The following is a 22,762-nucleotide window of genomic DNA, read 5'->3' on the forward strand; positions in this document are numbered from 1 at the left end:
TGCCATCTGCAATCTTTTTTTTTAACACGGTTAAAATAGTTTAAATATTTTATTAAACTACTAATAGTTTAATAGTTCCAACTATTAAGCACTTGCTTGAACAGCTTAATAGGAACACTCACTTGAAGGACCTTACCATTTTCACTTATGATATACAAGCTTCCTTCACTCAGCCTCATTAATTTTCTAAATCTCCAAATGTTTTGTTGTACTTTATAAGAAAACACACTCTAAAGTTAAAACAGGAAAAGATTTCTAGTTTGGAATCAAGTTGGCTTAATTTTTTTTTTTTTTCTCTCTCCTTAGCTTTCTGTTCATCTGTGCCAGCAGAGAACTACATGTCTAAAAGAGACTGCTATAAAAGGAACAGAGGAGAAATGCGATGATCACAGAGCAGACAGCTTTTTATCTGTCATTTACTCTGAACTAGGAAGAAAAGAGTACCAGGCCAAAAGTCATTCAGTTAGTTATTAAAAATGACTGATCCTAATTGATCTATCAACAGTTTCTAATGCATGCTGAATATATCACCCAACATTTACAGCCCAAACTGTTGATGGAGGTTCATCCATATTCATGAAGACGTATGAGCATATCTACTACTGCAAGAAGTAATGCTGATGTGGTAATAAAAATACACAAAAACACTAGCATTTTTCAGATCATCCATGGAGGCAACTTGAGACTTCAGAAAAGTAACTGTTTTTATATTACAGCTTTATTTCAAGCACTGTTTCTTACTGGATACAATTTATACATTTTGCACTATGTATATATATTAATGGAATACTTTTCAAATTACCCCTAGATAAAATATATTACGTGCTTGAAAGTATTCCAGCAATAGCTTTTCCAAGTTACATTTTGCTGACTGAGTTAGTTCAGATCACAGGAGAAAAAAAAAGAAAAAAAATTTAAAAATGCTTTGGCAAAATACCCTTCCATGGTGATGTCTTTAAAAGTATTTTGAATGCACGACTTCTTCATCCATTTTTATTTTGGTATCAGTCACATAGATAGGAGGAAACATATAAACACTGTTATACTGCTTTATTTAAATATAATTTAAAAGAATATAGATCTTAATTTTTCAAAGTGTGTGGTCTCATGTTTGAATTTCGGCCAGTCAAAAAACTGCCTGCTGCTTCTCAACGTACAATGGTGCAACAAGTTTTTGAAACCTTTAATTGCATTGTTGGGATGGTCACTGTTAAAACGAAGTTCCTGGTAATCCCAGAGCTTGTGTCAAGGTAGGAGGAGCGCCAAAGGTATCAAAACAAAGAAGAATAGCATGGTCATTGAACGGCACACATTGAGCTTCTAGGAGGATTAACGGTTCTTGTCACGGGCTCCTGACTGTAGTTGACAATATCTGCCTTCACCACCCTCTGTCACAAAAGAAAACACAGTAACAATCAGAAAATATAATCTTCATGCTGGCAAAGCATTCGACAGATATTTGACTATGAAATATGAAAGGGAAAAGATTAGGCAAAACAGACACTGCTTAGGGTTTTTTTCATTACCTTACAGAAAGTCTTACCAGGAGCTAATTCTTGTTCTAAATACCAGTTTATCCATATCAAGCAGAAAGAAGTGCCTTGGTAGGTTTTCACAACAGTACCAATGGAACATGACTTTTTTGCAAAAACAATGAATACATTTTTACTTCAATGAAAATTGTTTTGTATGGAAATAATAAAAAAAAATTGTTTACAAAGACTATGGTATGCATTCTTTAAGAATAACAACCTAAATTGTAATTGTAAATTGTACGCAAGTTTGTCTTTCCATCTTTACTCCAAGCACTTCACAGGAAATATGGACAGAATTCAAAGCAAATTTCAAATACAACCATATTTCAAAAAAGCTTTGATAGGCAGACTGACTAAAGACTAAATTAACATAAAAAGAACCTCTGCATACCATAAATATTTATTTTCTAGTACAGATCCAATAGATACTACCCATTCTATTTACAAAGCATTTGATAAGACTGTTGGTCTCTCCTATATGAGGAGAAAGAAATGAGATTCCAATTTTGTGTCCATTTCCATCTGAGGCAGCTATGTAACATTTTGAATATACAGCACTGCAGGACCTTCCTAATACAGTAACATGAAGTATTTCAAAGTTTCTGTGAACTATCTGGTTATTAGAAACACCATGTAATTGTACACAGAGTTCCAAATTATTATGTTAAGTATTATAAGTGCTTACAGACACAAAATATATTTTTCCAATAGAACTTACTGTAACAGTTGTTACTTCATGTAAAAGCAATGCAGCTTGAAAAAAACCCCAAGTTTTCCATCAATACCTGAACTACTGCATTGAGCAGACTTTGCTCTGGCAGTTGGAAGCGCTGTGACGCTGGTTATCTTCTTCAGGATATTTCACTAGTTCTGCCCTGACAACATGCTGTTAATCATGTATCAACATAATGGATAGAGGGCAAGGAGAAGAAGGTAAAAAGAAAAGAGAAGGGAAAAAAATGGAGAGATTGATCAGTAGTTGAAAAGAATGAATGAATGACATAAAAAGACTATGCAGAAGCAAAACGAAAGTGCATTTCTTTTTGGGCCTTATGCTAATTCAAGAGCAACATGTCTAGCCGAAAGTGTCACTATCGGCAACAGGGCTGCTTCTCAAGCTTCTTCAAGGACATGCCCTTTCAAAGCACCAAGTGAAATATTCATACATGCAATCAACGGAAGCGTATTAAAGCAAGAGAAGGGACAGAATAAAAAGGAAGGCAGTTCAGTGGAAAAGAGATGACAATGGCCTATTTCTTTAAGTCTAAGGTACTAAAATATTACATTAGGCAGCTTCCTATCAAAAATTGTAACAAATGCATTAGATGTACACATGCATCTTTTCCATTACATAACTATCGCATTGTAACTAATATACAATCAAAAACAGTGACATAAATTAACAACCTCACATCTAAGTGCTGCAAGCTTTGATTTTTCTTTACTTCATATAAAAATAAAAGGTGCTCATTTTCTCCCTTAAACTGTTGAAAGTTTTCTCGCTATTAATACAGTGTTCATGCAAAGGGGAAAAAAATTCATAGAACAATTTCAGCAAAGAAGTAACAGAGGAGGTAGGTCTGCTATGAAAGATACCCTAAACCAGTTTAATAATTATTTCTTAAATACTTCAACTTTAACACAACATATTTTCAAGGTTAAAATGAACAGATAAATGAATAAATACTATTTTTTAAAGGAAATAATATATAAACTGGATTATATGTATATATAAACAGTATATGTTAAAGATTACCTCTGTAAATAAAAACTATATGTCAAACAAGCAACAATAACTGAATTGGCTGGTAACGGATCTGGATTTATTAGCTGCTGATGTACTCTCCTTGAGTTTAGTTGATCACATTCATATTATCTTATCTAAGTGGACAACACTCGTGATTTACTGGACTCCTGGCCTGATGTTATCAAGGGAAAGGTTGCCAAATCCCATGTAAGGCAGTAGTAGGAGTTTTAGCATTAAACAGTGTTATCTGACCCCACAGGACCTAGTTTCTTCATACCAATCTTTTGAGTAGAGATGGGGGGAGGGAGAAAAAAAGAAGGGGAAAAAAAAAAAGCCTTGCAATCAGTAGGCAATTAATTGTTCCTCAAAACATTGGTCTAAATCCCATCCTGTAAACACAGGCAGGTTAGTGACCCATGCTTAGGCACGTTGTAGCAAGAAACTGACTATCATAAATGACTTGGATTTTCTAAAGGAATTTCACCTAAATAAGAGTAAAAAAATACCACTGCAACATTTCTTATATTAACTTCATGGTAATTAAAAACTTGGGCTTCTTTGTAACAGTTTCTATGTCAGGCATATCATTGCCATGGTTCAAACCACTGTCAATAATGAGAAATAACCTTTCTTGGTGCAGGTGCTCTGAATTCCAGATCTGACTTATCTGCCAAAATTTTTATTGTAGAAAGCTGGCACACACACCCTAGTTTGCTGAACTGGCATTTAGTTAAAGAGAAAACTACACATCACTTACAAAAATGCTAGCTCTTGCCAATGCCAAGGAACAAAGCTGTACCCCATGCAGTTTTTACACTACGGTTGAAAGTAAAAAATATAGAAAGAAAAACATTTGATTAGTAAAGGAGCTATTTCCTCAAATTTCATCAGACCCTTGCGATTTAAAAGGGAGAGTATTTTGAGGACTGAAAATAAGTCAGAATCTGCAATTTTCTTACTTTGGAACTGTTCCACTTCAAAAACATGCTCTACTTTCCAGTCACGCATAAAGAGTAATCTAGTTCTTTGTTTCACCGCAGTTTTGTCCAAATAAGGGTTTGATTAACAGTCATCTCAGCATGTTAACAGACAAGGTTTAGTAGCTCTAGCTGAGATAGCTTAAAAACTTACCACCCCCAAATGTCTGTCCTATTCCTCTGCTGGAGATCACTGCTGCCAAAGGAGAGCTGGTGGAATGTAACGTGTACTTGCACCTCATCCGCTTCAGCACAAAGTCTGGCAGCTTCACTTAAAAACAACTTTCAGCAGCAGTTTAAGCTAAGCTGCTCAACTTCACCCTGATGTGGCCAAGGCACATGATCACCTTCCATTTTCTGATTCTGCTGTGGGAGTGATAAATTCCAGCAAAAGGGCAGTAACAAATAGCTTGGGTTGCATTAATATCTTAAACTGCTGCAGCTGTTTTCTAAAACAATGCACGGTAAATAATTCAATTTCTAAGGCTTGTTCTTGCAGTTAATTAACAGAAGTTGTGCTGTTAATTTGAAGGGGACCAAGAACCCCATCCACTTTTCACAAGAGCTTCTGCAGTTCTGCCAATCATCAAAGCTCAAAAGTCATGAGTCAAGCCCCACAAATTCATGCAAGTTAAAATAATGTGTTTGGGATTCCTGTTACTTATTTCTAACCACCTGTGAGTCACTTCCAAGATCCTCCTAGTGACTGTGACCATTATAATTGATTTTAAACACAAGAACTATGATCTTCAGGCATAAAATCAAAAGTGCCACAAATAATTTTTAAAGAGCAGTTTATCTATATCATACAATCAGTAATAATGAAGAAATACATAACAAAACATGATTCACACATAGCATTTCACTGTTGGCATTTTACACAAACTCAGCATTACATCTTATACTTTATTACCACCTAGATTGAATGAAGATGTCTGATATCCTCCGACAAGCATATTCAAGCAGCAACCTTCTCATTTTTCAAAATAAGGAAATCTCACATGACACAAAACATGGAAAATTCAAAGATATAATCCAGCATGTAAATAGTGCACATTTGTAAAAACTAAAATGTATTTTACTCTTTGTTTTAAATCCAAGTCAACACTTACATACTTAACTGATTTAAGTTACTGATATAAGTTAAAACTATAGTATTATTTTTATCTGCTTTTTTAATAGCATTTATCTAGCATTCATCTATCTATCTATCCACTTGTATAATCCAATAGCTAGAGTATTAAATGCCTAAAAATTTTAAGGAACGCATTCACATAACTGTTCCACAATTTAAGGAAGCCCTGTGCCCAGTTCACAGATGGGGAAAAAAAAACCCCACCACCACACTAAGGGACCTGTACCTGTCATAAAAAAAGTCTGTGGTAAACCAGAAACCTAGTAATGGCAACATCATCTAACACCACCTCCTTCCAGCCAAGAGAGCAGCTCCATGCTTCTGGGAAACAGCACCTACACATTACTTCAATTAGGCTTTTCCACTGCAGACTAATAAATTTCTCTCAAGAAATGTCTTCTATTCATCTCCCTGAGGATATGAAGGTTAAAGTTTTCCTTCTCCAGTTTTATGTAGAGACTTTCCCTTTTCTATCTTATGAAGTGACCAGGGTATTTGGTTCCATTCAACAATGAACCTTAAGATACAGCTGACAGACACTCACTCCAGTACAATTCCCATTGGTTTCTCAGTGACTTAAATTAGGGCAATTCCTACAGCCCACTCAAAATAGCACTCTCAAAGGAAGCAAACATTTTCTGGTAACAAAGAACTATTGCTTGTATGGAGTAGATTGAAACTATGCTCCATCAGCAGAACTTTGCAAAGTTAGGCAGTTGCTTTCCAGCTCTCACTCTTTAGCTACACGCACAGCGTAGCACCACGCAGTGACTTCTGCTGCACCTAAATGGCGACAATGAAGCTTCTTTTCTGTCCAACTCCATTTACTGGCTTTGTTTATTCTTTTATTGTTGTTCTTGGTTTTTCACAGGGTTTTTTACCTTTTTTTTTATCACTATAGCTTGGATTCACATTAACAATAATATATGGGCCACAGTGAGTATTTAATTTATGCATATTAACTATTTATAGGCTATTGCTACAGCAATTTGCATAATATTGACTTTGATCCACATATTGCATATTCCATTGATCTGCTCAACAAAATTAAGAACTGTAATCACAATACTAAGGTAGGAGGAAGCCTACTTAAAGGTGATACCAGTTTGACATAGAAAGTTATGTTCTCTTGAATCAGGTCTATATAGAGGTTCTTACTTTAAAAACAACCTAAAAATAGACACTTTCTTTAGAAAGCTACAATTTTCTTTACAACCTCATTTATCATATTCTCTTTTTAATTTAAGGTATTTGCATACCTATCTACAAGCTTACATGTAAGCTACCGGAATACACCACCACACAGCAGAGAGGTCTAAGAATGATATTCCAGTGTTAGCTAAACAATCAAAGAAAAATTAAAGAACTCTTTATGTGCTGAATATTTATATGCAAATAATCATAGAGCTCAGAACAATAGATGGATGGTGCCTTCATAGTAAAAGATAATTGAAAAGACACATTCAATATTTCTCTACCTATAAATTTCAGCTTTTCAAAGTTCCTTAGCTTTGCTTGTTAGGTATGCACTGTAAGTACATTTTACCATTTTACTGTTTGCAGTACAGTTTTCTAGTTAACCACTTCAACACAGATTGTAAACACTGCTGTGGCAAAACACTTTCAGAAATTATGTATTTATTGTATGTTTCAAAAAGCAGGAGACCAAGCTGTACCTAAGAAATGTTTTGCCTTTTTTTTTTTAAATAAGCTTGTTGACTTATTTTGTAGTACTTGTTTAATGTTGGTAGTAACTAGCAGTTCCAGGATATTACACCACTGGAACAGCTACCTTTTGGTTCAATAAGTAAATTTAAAATAAGTGTATTGTAATCTCAAATGTCATTATATAGTAAGGGTTGCCTCAGTAGTATAATCTTTGGTTTTGAGGTTTCTGAAATTGGGTTTGTATAAAATCTTTTTGGTTTAAACCTATGCAGACAGTCTTACTGGCAGGAAAATTATTTTTAGAAGCAGGAACTAGGAAGAAGGAGGCGGTAAGGGAAAAGGGGTTATATTAGAAAACCTCTTGCTTGCTTGCTTATTTGAACAATTAACACATTTTTGATCTCCTAACTTTCACTGATAAAAACTAAGAGACTTCCAACGCTGGTAGATACAGTTAAGCAAGTACTCAAATTTTAATTAATATAGTTACAGTTCAAATTTTTTAAAATAGCGAAAACATCTTTTCCCAATTAATTCGTAAGGTCCTAAACCTTACGAATGCACTCATTAGAGTCATTTTGAATACAGCAATAACTGAACAGCATGAACTGCAACAAAGCTCTGCTACAGTTCAGAGCAGGATATGCAGCAGGGTTTTGCCATGTGTTCACAGCAAAATCGTTATATTCACATCCCTAACTCACTGCTAACCAATGCAAGAGAATGGGGGACAACTTTCTTGACAACCTTCCCACCTATTGCTGGGAAACATTCTCCCATCTCTCAGCCCTTTCTTACTGCAGAGGAAATGGCAGAAAATCCCCAAGATAACACTCATAACACAAAGGACAAAACACAAAATGCAAGGGCAGAAACTGTGCAGCTCCTTTAGGAGGAGATTATTTGGGACTGGTACAGTGAGAAAAATAATTGCAGATGCCAGGGAGCTGTAATAGCTACCCAAACGCATGATTCCACAGGTCTGCCTGCTGTTGAGAGGGGGTATACTGAACCTGAATAGGATTCATCTCTCATTTGCACATGAGAATAAAATGGGAAATAGTGACCTTACAAAGCAAATATTCCTTCCCCGAGGCAGACAGTCACTACTGAGGTCCTGTATTACACAGGCACACAATGAAGACTAAAATCTGAGATTACCCAAGCATAGGATTTGACATAGTTAATTCCTGACTCTCTGATCGACAAATAATATTTTTTCCTGTATGACAACAATGAAGATTGATTTAGAACATTTCCACTCAGAGAAGCTTATGCCTTCTATCACTTAAATTTGTAGCATTCCAAAATGAAATGTTTTTAAGTATGTAAAGAATTTGAAAAGAATAATTGTCATAAAAACTGTATCTGACATCAATGTACAGTATTTAATGTATATATAAGAGTATCTTCCATGCTACCTGTGTATGCATATAGAGAGAGGTTTTAATTTCTAAACCAATTTTAAGTACTATTTTTAAACAAACAGCGCTCAAACTAAAGTTTTTTCCTAATTTTTTGAACATACATTTTCTTGCTTCAGCAAGTTTATCGTGGTGAATAAATAAAAAAGCTGTTGTGAAAGTAAATAATTGTCTTCAGAACAACAGATGCAGCTTGTTTTAAAAGACAGTTATTAATTCGCAATGAGACTTTTTTTTAAATACCAAATAAAATACTAAGAAAAAACATGTATTTGTGGAAAATCACCTGTGATTGTTCCAATTCTGCTTTGTTTAATTTGATGCCAAGTATGTCAGCAGCAATTCTCTGAAAACACAGGAAGACCTATGGAAAAAAATTAAATTGCATTTAAATGATTAAAACCAGACATCCTCGAGGTTCTTTCAAATATATCAACCATTCTTGAACTGTAAACAATGAGATATACAAAATTATGACCTGTGCAAAACAGATCTGAAAATAACTTCATCTGGTACATGCAATTTTGTTTAAAAATTGGAGAAAATAACTCGACAATGGTACAAGGAATGAACAGTATGCTGGATTGTTAAGCAACACTTCTACTCTGCCTCCAGAGACCTAAGTTTAAACAAGCTTTTACACAACCCTCCTCTCAAATACTACTCTCAGTGCTATAAAATATGAATAAGGGTATTCACTAATGTTTAGCACAAAAATATATTACCAGTGTATTGTGCAATAGAGATGTAGGTTTCTGAAATTGAGAACAACGGAACTGTGCATCAACATCACCAAAATCTCTACTGCACGCGTTTAAAAAACATTAGCAATACGAAAGCCAAGCAATGATACATTTGTTCTGAAGAGTCTTACAAAACATCATGGGTGTTATACCAAACAGAAGTATCTAGGAAACAAGAAAGATGTTGTATGGCATGCAGCAGCCTGGCAGAATTAGACTTGGGACATGGTTTGACAGATAACATTGGGTGGCAATGCTATCTTAAATAACTCCTTTACTTCATCTCAACGCAGTCCACCAATCCTAGTATTTAGGCAGCTCCATTTTAAATGAGATTAAAGAACACAAAAGATGTTAAAGAGAAGCAGCTTAAGCTTGCACCGCTCCTGAACACTGTAGTGTCAAGCTACACATTACATTTTACCTACATGGTTATTCGACTGAGCTCTCAATCTAAACTACTAACAAACATTGCTCTTCATCATGCAGCTGCCAATTCCAAAAGGTAAGGCCTGTGTAAGTGCTTTTAGTCATTTTCAATGAAAATTCAAAAAAATACCATTTACACAATCTCTTCTTACACCTGAGATGGAAACCAGTAACGAATTACTGCACAACCAACAAACCACAGTAGCTTCCAAAATAATTTCTCTATTTCTGAACTACTTGTCTATTCTACTAGCATCCACCCAGCAAGAAAGGAAATCCTGGACAGACTTACCTCTTCCAGAGACCTACTTTAACCCACACCAAGCTCTCAGGCATACTGAGCTAGACCACCTGCCACGAGGATGCTTTGTGCACAAAACATCAGGCACGAGTTCAGTGCTTTAGGTATGCAATTTGATGGACAGTAAGACAGTCAGCTATACTAAATCTTTAATGAAATTTTTTCTCCTGAGGAGACTTTTGGGCTTTTCTATGTACATAAAATTATCTTTTGCAAACGAATCTGTTGGAAAGATCCGAGATAAACAAAACAAATCATTTATCTTAACAGTATTTAAGACTCCTCTGGTCTGTATCCACAGTAGCAATGGATGGCCTCTTCTTAAATCACTGTCTAGGCTAAACACCCTGTCTTTCCTGCACAACTACCCAAATACAGGAAGATTTTGAAAGGCCAGTGTGCAGTAACAGTGAAAGGGTTAATTCAAATCTATACTGAAACTAAAAATAAACTACTGTAAACTATACCTTATACCTTCTTTTGTTAGTAGGTATTTAAACAGAGATTTCTGGTTGATGCTTTCTAGGTATGTTCAGATTTACTTTTGTTTTTTAACAGTAACTTAAAAAAAAGTACAATCACTATATATAGTGGGATGCTGCTGTAATTCATCAATCAATTAAAAAGACCTAATAAAGATTCCTTCATAATTTGTAACGTTAAATTTATCAACCTTATAAAAAGAACTGCTTTTTTCTTCCTATTACCAAATCCCACAAAAAGGCTGTCTCCTTGAGAAAGGAATACATTTTATCAGATGCACACGTCATTGAGTGAAGTATTATAAAATTTTTCTTCAGTTTCTAGCATAAAAAGCCTGAATTTTCACACTTGAACCAAAAAATTATGCCAAATATTTAACACAAACTATAAGAAGAATCAGGACTCACTACATTTGTACGAGCAGTATTGTTAGATTTCACAGAAAAACTATTATCTTATAAAATTAGGCAGTCCATTGTAGAAATTTCATCAAAGATGTTAAAACAACAAGTGATTCCATTTGTGTTACAGAATTATATTTCCATATAATTGAACACGGTCTTACCATTCAATAACATACAAATAAAGTAAATTATGTTGTCATTCGTAACATTAAGGAGACAGATACAGGACTGTTTTATGGGAATGACAAAGTCATTAGGCATGTGACAGAAATCAAGCAAAACAATACAATGTGATTTAATTTGACTGATACAGTCAACTGAAAAAGAACCTTTTCTTCCATATGCTTCCAACTAAAACAAATAACCCAGTTAGCTCAGAGTCAAAAGATTGTTCAAAAATGTGCTCTGCAAAGCATTACAAATACCAGAATGTTCAAATTCCAATGGACCTGCAGAGGGAGTGTCTCTCATGGCTCAGGACCCATATTAAAAATTTTGATTGCAACAGGGTCTTGTGACATTATCAACTGTTGAAAGTTTCTATATCGATGGTCTATAGATGGGACTCCACCTGGAATGAAGGAATACATTTAACTACAGGCTGACAGCAAACAGAGATCCAGCTGGTCTCAGTTCTCATGCCGATGTATAAGCTAGACCATTTCCATATTAAAATCTATACCTCAAACTGCAAGTCAGATGAGAAGCCACTGTAATTAATACAGAATATATACACTCATACAAAGATCTATTTTTCATGCAACTAGGCAGGCAAAAAGGACCTGCAGCAGCCAAAGCCCTCAATGGTTTGACATGTGAAGTACAATAAAACTGCTGCAGCTTTAAAAAAAAAAAAAAGAAAAAAAAAAAAGACATCTACAATGGTTTTATTTTTCTTACTTACAGAATCTCCTGTCTTGGCCGACACGAAATGGCTACTGAAATTGTTTTCCTGGCAAAATCGCTGGTGCTTGTCAACTTTCACTGTGCGCATATGCTCCAAGTCAACTAAAAACAAGTTGAAGAAAAGAAAAATTACTACAATGGAACCCATTTAGTTACCTGTCTTAGAAATTATTCACTGGAAACACAACAGATGTAATCTTTTCCTTTAAAGGTATATGCAAATGCAAGTTTCTTTCTTTTTATAATCATTTGCCAAAATAAAAATAACGAATTACATCAGATTAATTTTATTTGCAAAACTAAAATGAAACCACAGTTAAAATTGTATGGTCAAATGCAACAAATTCTTTTCTGAAATAAAGGACAAATTTATCTCTGGATACACACAAACAATTTGTAACAATTTTACTGCTAACTACACACAAAAACCTGAAGACAGAACTAAATTTTGCACATTCTGTTTGCAAGCATGATGCATATTGGAGATTCCAGTGTGATCTAAAGACTTTTACAAAATAGAGTTCGCCAAGCACATCTGAATCTTCATATTTTTTTCCCAAGTAAAAAATGTAAATGAGTTATAAAGAACTTTATTGCAAAACATGCTAGAGCAAAAACATTCACTATAATAAAAAAATGAACTGAGTAAAAACACTGATCCTTAGTTACTTGTATATGAAGCTTTCAATTCCACAAAGGTATGGTTCAGAAAATTAAAAACAGTAAAATGCATATTTGAAGAGTCACACACATTTTCATTTTTATCATTTTACAACCACTGGAAGCAGAGCAAAGCTTTCAAATGGTATTTTATGTTGAAAAGCACTGGTTGCTTCCAAAACAACATGGAACTCAAGTCTTGCACAGGTTTTATTGTGTACATTCCAGTTTCTCCAAATCTGATCCTAAGGTAACTGGAAACTATATTGAACAGTTTCTCTTTTTATTGCATTACAGTTCCTATAAGGGTGTTGACTCAATGCCGTCAAATTATAAGGCAAATATATTCAGAAGGATTTAAGGACAACCAGGCTCTTTGAGTCAATACAGGAAAAAAAAACTTAAACTGATTTCCTGAGGAAGGGACCCAACTGACTTGTAAAAACTTGTAAATTTGCAAATCTAGTAAGCCTGCATAATAGTGTCATTTGATTATCAGCTGAAAAAATGCTCTCCTAGTACATAAAAGGCTTTATTTTAAAATGATATTGGAGGTCTTTAATTTGTAGGCTCTGGAGATTTTCTCTTGGAGATTTTTAGTCTAACAGGGGATTCCTACACCCCATTTATACTGCTTACCTTGGTTAATGTGGAGTTTTTGCCACATATTACTGTTCCTTGCACATCAGTAAGGCCTTGTTTATAAGAACAGGCCTAAAATCATCCAGTTACCACAGGCATTAATTTGTGAAGGACTAAAATACTAAGCTATTAACACTAATGTTTGTAGTACAGTTTTTCATAATACTAAACGTAGAATATACAGTTTCATAAAAAATAGGAAGAACAAATACATTTACTAAGAGAAAACCCAAAGTCGATAACAATTTTGTTAAAAACTCATGCAGTCCACGTAACAGCTACTTAACTTTTTTCTCTGAAAAATAACTACCAGAAGACAGCCTCTGCTGAAATGTTTTTAAGAATAAAATACAGCATACTGCCTAAACCGTATCGTTATTAACTATTATTTTTACTCTTCACACATTAGCTTTAAGAACAGCTTGGAAAACACAACAGTGAGATTACTCTTTTGGGAAAAATAAATGTCTATTTTCTCTATTTTTATTTGATGAGCTCTTAAAGGAGCCTTAAACCCAATTTTCACTCACTGTATTTCTTCGACTATGCCCGAACTCCAGAAACCTACACAAAATTACAATAAAAATAAATAAATAGATAGATAGCATTTACACTGTATCCCTCTAAAATACCATGAGATGCTTATATAAGTCCACAAAGACAAGCTCATAAGTTACAATCTCTCTCAAACTCTCTTTCCCAGGAAGGAAAGAATAGGGAGTAGAAGAACACAGCAGCATGCTAAAAGGTTGATGAATTTTCAGGAAGACAATGCCGCTGCCATATTGGAAATCATATCCTCAAATGCCTCCTATTTTCTATTTGAAGAAACATCAAGAATAACATATGGTCAGTGGAACATATACTGTACTAGAGTAGAGAAATTAAAAGCACAAGATCCTAGAATCTAACAGACTGGAAGTGAAAATCAAGGCAAAATTACGTTTCTGAATTTTGTGTAATTCTCCGTCCCTCTCCCCACTCACAAGCATTTCACCCTGTGCATTCTGAATGATGGGCAGTCTGCTGTGAACTGTACAGTTAGTGTTACACTAGATAACTGCCAGGTAAGTGCCCACGTGCACACTCTCAGCCCGTAGTAAATGCAAGGCAATTCATGTTACATTAGCTCTCGATGAAAGAGGGCACAGTTTTAGCACAAGAAAAGGGTTTCAAGTGTTAATAAATATTTAAGTATACAAAGTTGCAGTTTGCAGTCAATGAAAGACAACTATGCTAACTCAAATTACTTCGCATCGCCACAGGCTAAGGGCACAATCATAGACAGTTACTGAAGACCAGCTAAAATACAGTGAATAGTTACCCTCCAGTCCTTTTTTTTGAACATCTGACATTGGTCGACAGGCAGAATTCTTAGCACACCAGGAGATAAGTCTTGTTCAGCTTTTATTTAGACATCACAGCAAAAAGACTTTAAGGAGGGATTTGGAGGAGAAAAATGATGTTCTAAGATGATGTTTATAAGGAATGCAGGGACTTTATAGAAAGAAAACTAACAGCTGGCCAATGTGGGCTCATATGATGAGCCAATTAACAGCAGGAATAGATATCTTGGGATGAAGGATGATCCTAGAATGCACTTAAGCCATGAAAAGTTTAAAGGCAAAGACAAGTAAGTTTTGAATAGAAAAGAAAGAGAATCAGACACATAAATACAGTTTGATTTTACAAACCAGGAAAATGATCTTGCAGAGTATTCTAAATGACTAGATAACATTGCATTGGCCAAGAAAAAGGAATTACTGAAATTAAGATGCAAAATAAGAACATTTTAACTGTGGTAATGGTTATGATAGGCCATATCTAACAAAGGTCTCAAAGAAAGAATCTGCAAGATTTGGACACACATCAAACAAAAACATTTATAGAAAGGCCCAAAGTGAAGTTTACGTGCCAGATGGTACAGTCATCCTCCTCATCTGAAGTGAATGAGAAAGAAGACAACGGCGGGGAAAATTAATAGCTCCATTTTTACCAAGTAGAATATAAACTGATGGCTAGAAATTCACAATGGGATGTCTAAAGGAGACACAATGATTTTAGTCTGAAAAGTGAAAAGAGATTTAACTATTTGCAAAAAGTGAATCTCTAAAGCACACAAGTGTTACAAATCAGTACTTTGGGTTAAGTACTCAGATACAAACTCTGCTATCTACATTAATAAATTATGTTTTCCGATCGTGAAAAGCTAAAGCAACCCCAAGATGTGTAAATTTTACAGAATGGAGTGTGAGTATTTCTTTGATCTATCATTGCTAAAATTCTAAAGGTCTTAAAAATGGGACCAACAGGCAGGAATGGCAGTTGAAATTACCAAAGCAATAGTTAAAATGTCAAAGGAGTACACTGCTACTTCCTTGACTATACAGGAACCACTTAGTCTATTTGCATTAAATGGAGTACTTAAATAAGCCACATGAAAATTGAAATCAGGTAAAGCAGAGGGACATAACGAGCAATGCGGGGAGAGAGAGAGAGAGAAAGAGAGAGGTCATAGTATTGTTTCCCTGATTGCCCTGATAAGGACAGAAAAAGGGGCTCATCAGCCCCCAAAGTCATTTGGAAGTCCCTTTCTAAGAAAAGGCATCCACAATACGGACTGCTGCAGTTTGCTCATTTTTATGCCTGAAATACACACTAAAAAGTTTGTGCAACAACTACAAAAAAAACCATGGTTGCCAAAAATTATCTCCATTGCCTTACTTTTCCTCTCCTGCAACTCTGTTTCTAACTAACTAGTCAAGAGCCCAAAACTAAACATTCACCTTTAAGCTTGTCTAGTGTGAAGAGTCATTTCAATTAAAGCTACCAAGACAAATTGCTGCTCCCTAACTAGCAGATCTGTACACATTTGTATGCACAGGTATCCCATAAAGATACTGCCACAACAAAAATAGATTAGGAACTTCAGACATGATTTCCACCAAGCCAGACAGATCCAAGTGAAAATCTCCCCTCAAAGATGAAGCCAGCATAGATCAGTGTCTGCTGTAGCAAAAGTAGGTAAGGCTTACTAAAATACTTGCTTCTCATGAACTCTAGAGAGTTCAATTTTGATTTGTAGGTGAGACTAAACAGAGATCTAGTGAGGTGAAAAAACAGAATCTAAGAGAGAAATATGGAGCTCCCACAGAAATCCCAAGGATACTCCCTTTAAGGCATTCCTGAAGATGTGAGAAGAAAAACAAGTAAGGAGAACACTGCAGAATTTAGGTACGGAAAAAGATGTAAACACCATCACGGTCACCTCTGTGGAGAGCAAGTGACATTTTGAAAAAGACAAAGATAAAATAGGTGTTTTAAGTTAGGACCAGAGAGATTTGATTAGGTCACATCTTCAGGTGATTTATACAAACATTTTCATTATCCTTTGAATTGCTGCTGTACATCACTCATTTGCAGTGAAAAGCTGATAGACGGTGCTAACTCAAAATGGAAAAGGAAACCGTATTTTAAATTACTATCTGCAAGGCTAGACATCAAATGATAGAAAAATTCTGAGCAAACCCTTGAAACAGTATAAATAGTTATTCAAAGTCAAATCTCTATATAACTTCACTTGAGAAATTAAGAGTAAGTCACTGAAATTTTAGTTTATTGGGTAGTAGGAAGAGAATAGAAGAACACTAGGAAGTGCTAGATAAAACACAAATGGGTCTTCACAATCTACCTGCACACAGCCTTTCAACAGCAAATAATTCTGCTACTTTTGACTTGAGACTCTGAAACCACTAATGGTAAATAAATTAATGCCAAATTTGTTTCTCTTATTTAGATATATGTACCATTCCATAAGATTAAAAAAAGGCCTGCAACAAGCCACGTAGCACCACTATGGAGGGACAAACAATCATTTGCATTCCATTATACCATATATATGTGGAAAACCAATAGTCACGCAGCTCAAATACCACTTTAGCTCACCTGCTTCACTGAAATGAACTAGAACAAATATAATTAGCTCACCAGAGTTTGATTCAAGGAATAAAGTGTGATATCAAATCCCACAGCTGTATTGGCTTAAAATTAAGGCAACAATAAAATACGTGTAACAATTTACCAGAGTAATACAACTGGTACAAACACGAAGCCAGTAAGTATTTTAAAATATATATAATCAGTTAGAAGAATGATGAATGTTCTGGGTTTATAATCTTTAAAAATGCCAAACATGTAATAATAGCATATTTTGATTTCAATATTGTCACACAAGCAAATAACTGCACATACTCTAAAAAGACAACAGAACATCATTTATGCAGAATGTAAAGCCTGCTTCTCATGCTATTTATCTCCCTTTCCCACAGGACTGCCAGTCTCTTCTTTCATAAATTCACTGGAGAAGTACTCCATGTAAAACTACAGGAGTAGTTTTTTTAAGTCATCTTTTTAAGGTTTTTTACTCCATTTTGTATGAATCTTCCTTTCAGGTAATTCTGGAAGAAACACAAATATCTAACTTGTACAGGTACTTCCAAGCAGCTGAAAAAATAGTGACAGTACTTGTTCAGAATGGCATAAACAGCTGAGTGGCATGCATAATGCATGCTAAGCAAGTCTGACTGTTTAATAGCTTGTTGGCATTTCTCCTGGATCGTGAGATTACACTTGCAAACTATAAGGACTATATAGCCATTTTAGATGATTATACCAGTGATAACTAACCTAACCACTTTCTAAACCATATGTGTGAAAAGAAACATGAAAGAGACAGTTCAGAGAATTTCAGTAAAGGGACGCCTCTCCACCCAAATCTGACTGTCTTTCACTTTCATAGCTTGCAATTGTAATAACTGCGAGGGTATCCGTTACAAAGGGGCAGTTCTCCTGTTTAAGCTGCACTTTTTTTTATTGATAATTACAGTATTTTCCATTAAAACTGGTATTAACACACAAATTAATTTACAACTATCTAGTTTTGTAGTTATCATGCATATTATAACTATTTAATATTTTAATATAGTTAAGGGTAGTTTTAAAGTTATGAGTAAACGTGTATTAATCTATGGTACCTCACACAAATATATTCTTTTATAGTATGCTGTGAAAAATGAAATATAAATCTTTCTGCAAAGTATTTGCAGCTGTTCACACAAGGTATACAATTACATAATGTTTAAATAATGAGCTATCATGATTAGCCCACACAGACATGACAAGTAAAATGCTTTAATAATTTATTAATTTGATTTACATGTGCTTAAAATTATGTACATATTTTCTCTTCTGAAAATACTCCAGGGTCATTAAAAAGGGGGCTGTATATGACGATCTCTTTTTCATCCTATTTTTTGGTATAATTTCAGACTGATTTCTTAAGAACAAACCTAACTTGAGCACCTGAAAACCTAACAGACTGAAGACAATACTGTTATACAGTATTATCCTCATGCAGTACGCATTGCTCAACAAGTGCAGTCAGTTTCACTTCAGAGTGTGCATGTTCTGCTTCTCCCAAGCATAAGCAAAAGTGCATGAAAAAGGGAATAACAGGGATTTACCTAAGACGTGTCAAATAACCTCTATTCTAAAGAATAAAACAGAAACCACGATGAAGATTGGGAGCAGCATTCTGGGCAACCGGATTTACTGCCCAGTTTATCAGACCTCTGCCCCATAGCACCTACCTCAGCAGAGCATAGCTTAGCAGGTCCCACTGCTTCTGGCCAGAAGGAACCCCTCTCAGGCCTCTTCTGCCATAAGCAATATTACCCAGTTTTAATTCTAATTCTGCCATCCAACGAAAATAGGAAAAAAAGGCAACAAAAAAACGCCTCCCTAGCTTTTTATTGCTCAGCTTACCAGTAACCTACTGCTTTCCCACTAAAAGATGGAGCTATTTCACTATGCCTTAGTTTTTGAAGAATATTTGAATGGGTTACTTAGAACTTCAAGCAAGTGCACTTTCATTTTCTAATGAGACACAAAGGTTCTTTCTGTGTCAATAAAAAAATCATGTGATATAACAAATATCTGATGTTATTAATAATAATTATTATCTGATATAATAACCAGAATTATGCAGAAATAATAATAAATGAATTTGACAACAAATCGTACCGAGTCTGCAGTACTATCAGACTTTGTGTATTACCTAGATTTTTAAAAATCAATTTTGATTTGGTACTTTTAAATTACTACAGCACACACTTCTCAAATATTCAAAGCTAAACGTTGGAGTGCAAACTGCAGCTTTTTGTAGTTAAATTTTTATTAATACTTTCAATCTTTTTCTCACACTAAAATTGTATAACTGCCAAGAAAAGAAAACTCTTTCATGGAAGTCCTGAAAACTATGTCACTACTCTGATTTAAGGAAGCTCAAAATGAAACATAAATACAGTTCCAGTACAGATTTTCTCAGTATTTTTTTTAGGTTATCAAGAAAACATCTAGAGTGTTGATCTGGTTATACTCATGTCAGACAAACTACATGTCACATTAACTACCTCCAGGAAGTTATTCCAAACACAAAATAAACTGTTTATGCCCCTTCTCAGATAGATAGCATGACAGATTGTTATTAGTTGAAGACAGATGAAATACATTAATTTGATTGCAAGCATGTGTTTTCTTTCTCACTGTCATGTACACTCTACTGCTGATGCTTCCCTATGAGGACATAGTAACAAATCAAATGTTGTATTAGAAGACTTGCTAAGGCAGAATAATAATAGTTGGTGCTGCACTTTAATACTTAAGAAACTATACTTAACATTTCCAGCTACAACAGGAAATTACTGGTTTCAGAAAGCAAAAAAAAAAAATGAGAGCTTAAAAACTCTTGTAATTTATACAAAACATTGTAACACTTCCTCTAAAAAATAAGAATTATCAGCAAATATGCTTCTCAATTATTACAAAAAAATATAACTTTCTAAATGCCAAATCTGTGATCTGAGCTCCTTTTAAACCAAAAGACAAATTCCTACAAGACAAGAAAATGTAGGTCTCCAGTTAAAAACAGAAAGGCATCTTGCCTGTGAAGTGAGGTTTGCCTGGTTTTATGCATACCTCTCTTATGGGCCTCCACTTATTTGTACAAAGCCTATGTGGAATTCTCTTTCCTCTCAAAGAATGACATACAAAGACACAAAATCTGCAATGAGCTCTTAGAATAAGGGTACTTCACACAATAAAATCAGGTTGATGACGCTAATAGTTTGTTCTAACACAGGAAATAATAAGAAAGAATGTGTTTAGCATGTCAAGTTCTCTTTGACTTGTATTTATGGAAGTAGCTGTAGTCTTTATATTAAGCTTTCTACAGTAAAAAAATCCCATACTAAATGAGACCTTCAAATACCGTTAAACAATAAAGGACTACAGCATTTTTTCTAAAGCTATAAAACATAGTGGTTCTTGTGCATCTTTAGAAGACAAAAGGTTAATGAGGTTAACATTTCCAAGATTTAAAATAGGTTTCAACAAAAAACAAGAGCAGCCAGAAGCAAACATCTCCATCTCAGCACACCAAGTGCAGATAACTATAGAGGACACAGTGTGACAGGATTCTCACCTACTAACAAGCGTGTATAATGTTTGGTAGATGACAGGTCATTTTTAAGAAGATATGTTAACCTTTGCAAATACAAACAGCAGGCATCTTTTCATACCAGAGTAAAATTTCTTATGAGGAAAAAAAGAATACACCCGAGTTTATTTTCAAAACTAAGATTACAGATGACTGGCTTACACAGCTTGAAGAGACAGTTAAAGAGAAAATAAGAATATTTTTTTCTCAGCTAGACATTTTCCATTTTCATTTTTTAATAAATTCTTGGCAGAAATTCTTGCAACCATTTATCATTTGACTGAACAGACTAAGATTACACTTATAGTTAGAATCTGATCCTTTCTGTTAGGTACCTATACTCCTTATCCCTACCTTAATGCAGACATTTTTGGGAACAAGTATTCAAAAAAGATTATACTATTGAACAAATAAACAATTGAGTCACCTTGTAGTATTATCTTAGGATTAAGACATAATCGGAACAACTCTGCCTTTTCTTGCCTTTGTAAAAGGGTATCATAAGGACACAGAAAGCAAGAGAGGAGGACGAAAGGCATGTGTTGACTGCCATCTCCCCACCCTGCAACTCAAGTGACTAAGTACACTGAAGATATATCTAGACGGCAGACAGTGGCATAGCAAAGAGATGACCAAGTTAACTTGAAATGCATTAATCTGGGCACAAGGAGTTTAGATGTGGCAGCACAGACCTCTGTGCAGATGATTTTACCATGTATCTCTGTTTACTGTCCGCAGCGTGTTAACAAATCAAGTGGGGATGTGAATGAAAGACTGTGAAACACTTTTGTGCATACTGGTATGGAGAATGAACAGCCCAGCTTCAGCAAATTAATGCCACTCTCTCTGAAAAGCATCATCTCACAGGACTTCAATGTTCTCTAATTTCACACCTTTGGTTAATTAGTTTTTACTTTCCACAGAGAAATGTATCCTAAGATTATAAGCCCCTCCTGCAAAGAAGACAGTTTGTTCATTGTTGCTTTTTATCCAGTCAGTCAGATTCTTACATGGCCCTTATCGTCAGTTTATAAGCACTTTGCATTTACTAACAGATCATTTGCTGACTAATTCTCTTCCCAGTAAATTAGGCAAATACCATTCTTATTTTTACAAATGGAAAATGAAACATGTATGAAAAGATAAATTTAAAGCCTTGCCTAAGATCACAGGGAGTTTCACTGAACCATCAATTTATTGCTTTGTGCACTAAGTCATCTTTCATCAACAGTTGTGTTCAGGAAATCTTTGTGCCCATGAAAAATTTGATAGTAATTAGTTTTACTTCCTCATTAAGTTAAAAGCTGTTAATTTGGATTCAAACACCTTTCTAAATAGCTATTTCCTGGAGACAAGGAAAAATGAGAAAATGGCTGGGACAGAACACCTCCCAGATGGATCTTGCCTGCTCTATTAATTCAATTATAAAAATCACTGGGCAGTCACAGTGACCAGCACAGCACACAAACACAGTTGAACGTGTTTACTGAACAGCACTGAGAAAGCAAAACAACACAAACTAACCTGTACTCATACAAACCATAATCCAGGATGTCCAAAAGCAGCTGGAATTCCAGTCCCCACAGGCATACTCTAACACACTGGCATTAGACAACGAAATGTCTAATGAAATTATAAACAATACAGTAATAGCATTAGGGTGACCATCTCGGAGAAATGGCAATTCTGTTAATTACGCACCATAACTCAAATACAATAGAGCATAAAAATATGTAATAATTATTTTGTATCTCTGAAACTCTAGCTGCAGCATTTCTTCTCACATTCTTAGAAGTTTCTACAAGTAATAAATATAATCTTTCACTTTTTGGATCCAGCATCCTTCACAAACACAGTAATTAAACATACAAATTGAAAAAAAAGTTTCAAGTTATATGCAATTTTCTAATTACCAATGTTTTAGTGACACTAACAAGAAAAAAGTTATACCACTTAGAATCTACATTTTCTCTCACCAGTATAACACCACCCTTTACAGAGCAACATATAAGAAACACAGAATTACTTGTTTCATAATCTAGTAAGAATATTTTTAACACTAGATGACTGCAATGCATATTTTAAAATGTTTATATGAACTCCTCTCAACAAATTCTATAAGCCTAACTTCAAAAAAAACATTTCTCTTTAGA

At 34.8% G+C, this 22,762-nt stretch overlaps 1 protein-coding gene and 1 long non-coding RNA gene across 6 annotated transcripts in view; both read right to left on the minus strand.

The window, feature by feature from the left end:
• Nucleotides 1–700: 700 nt before the first annotated feature.
• RAB28 (RAB28, member RAS oncogene family) overlaps nt 701–22,762 on the minus strand; it is a 64,344-nt gene continuing 42,282 nt past the window's right edge. For 2 of the 5 annotated variants that reach the window (XM_030018480.2, XM_030018496.2), the window contains 4 exons: nt 11,751–11,854; nt 8,773–8,850; nt 2,321–2,421; nt 701–1,388 (listed from right to left, as the gene is read on the minus strand). In XM_030018480.2, coding sequence (XP_029874340.1) covers nt 2,326–2,421; nt 8,773–8,850; nt 11,751–11,854 — 278 coding nt within the window. In that variant the 3' untranslated portion in view covers nt 701–1,388; nt 2,321–2,325. Of the gene's footprint in view, nt 1,389–2,320; nt 2,422–4,413; nt 4,626–8,772; nt 8,851–11,750; nt 11,855–22,762 lie in introns of those variants that run through there. The other 3 variants (XM_030018487.2, XM_030018503.2, XR_003923990.2) reach the window with 2 other exon arrangements.
• LOC115343052 lies at nt 5,037–8,755 on the minus strand. Its single transcript, XR_003923994.1, has 2 exons — nt 6,438–8,755; nt 5,037–6,212 (listed from the first exon to the last, which is right to left on the minus strand). It is a non-coding gene; the product is annotated as an uncharacterized LOC115343052 (long non-coding RNA).

This window comes from Aquila chrysaetos, chromosome 1 (genome assembly GCF_900496995.4).
Source record: "Aquila chrysaetos chrysaetos chromosome 1, bAquChr1.4, whole genome shotgun sequence".
Lineage (NCBI taxonomy): Eukaryota > Metazoa > Chordata > Aves > Accipitriformes > Accipitridae > Aquila > Aquila chrysaetos.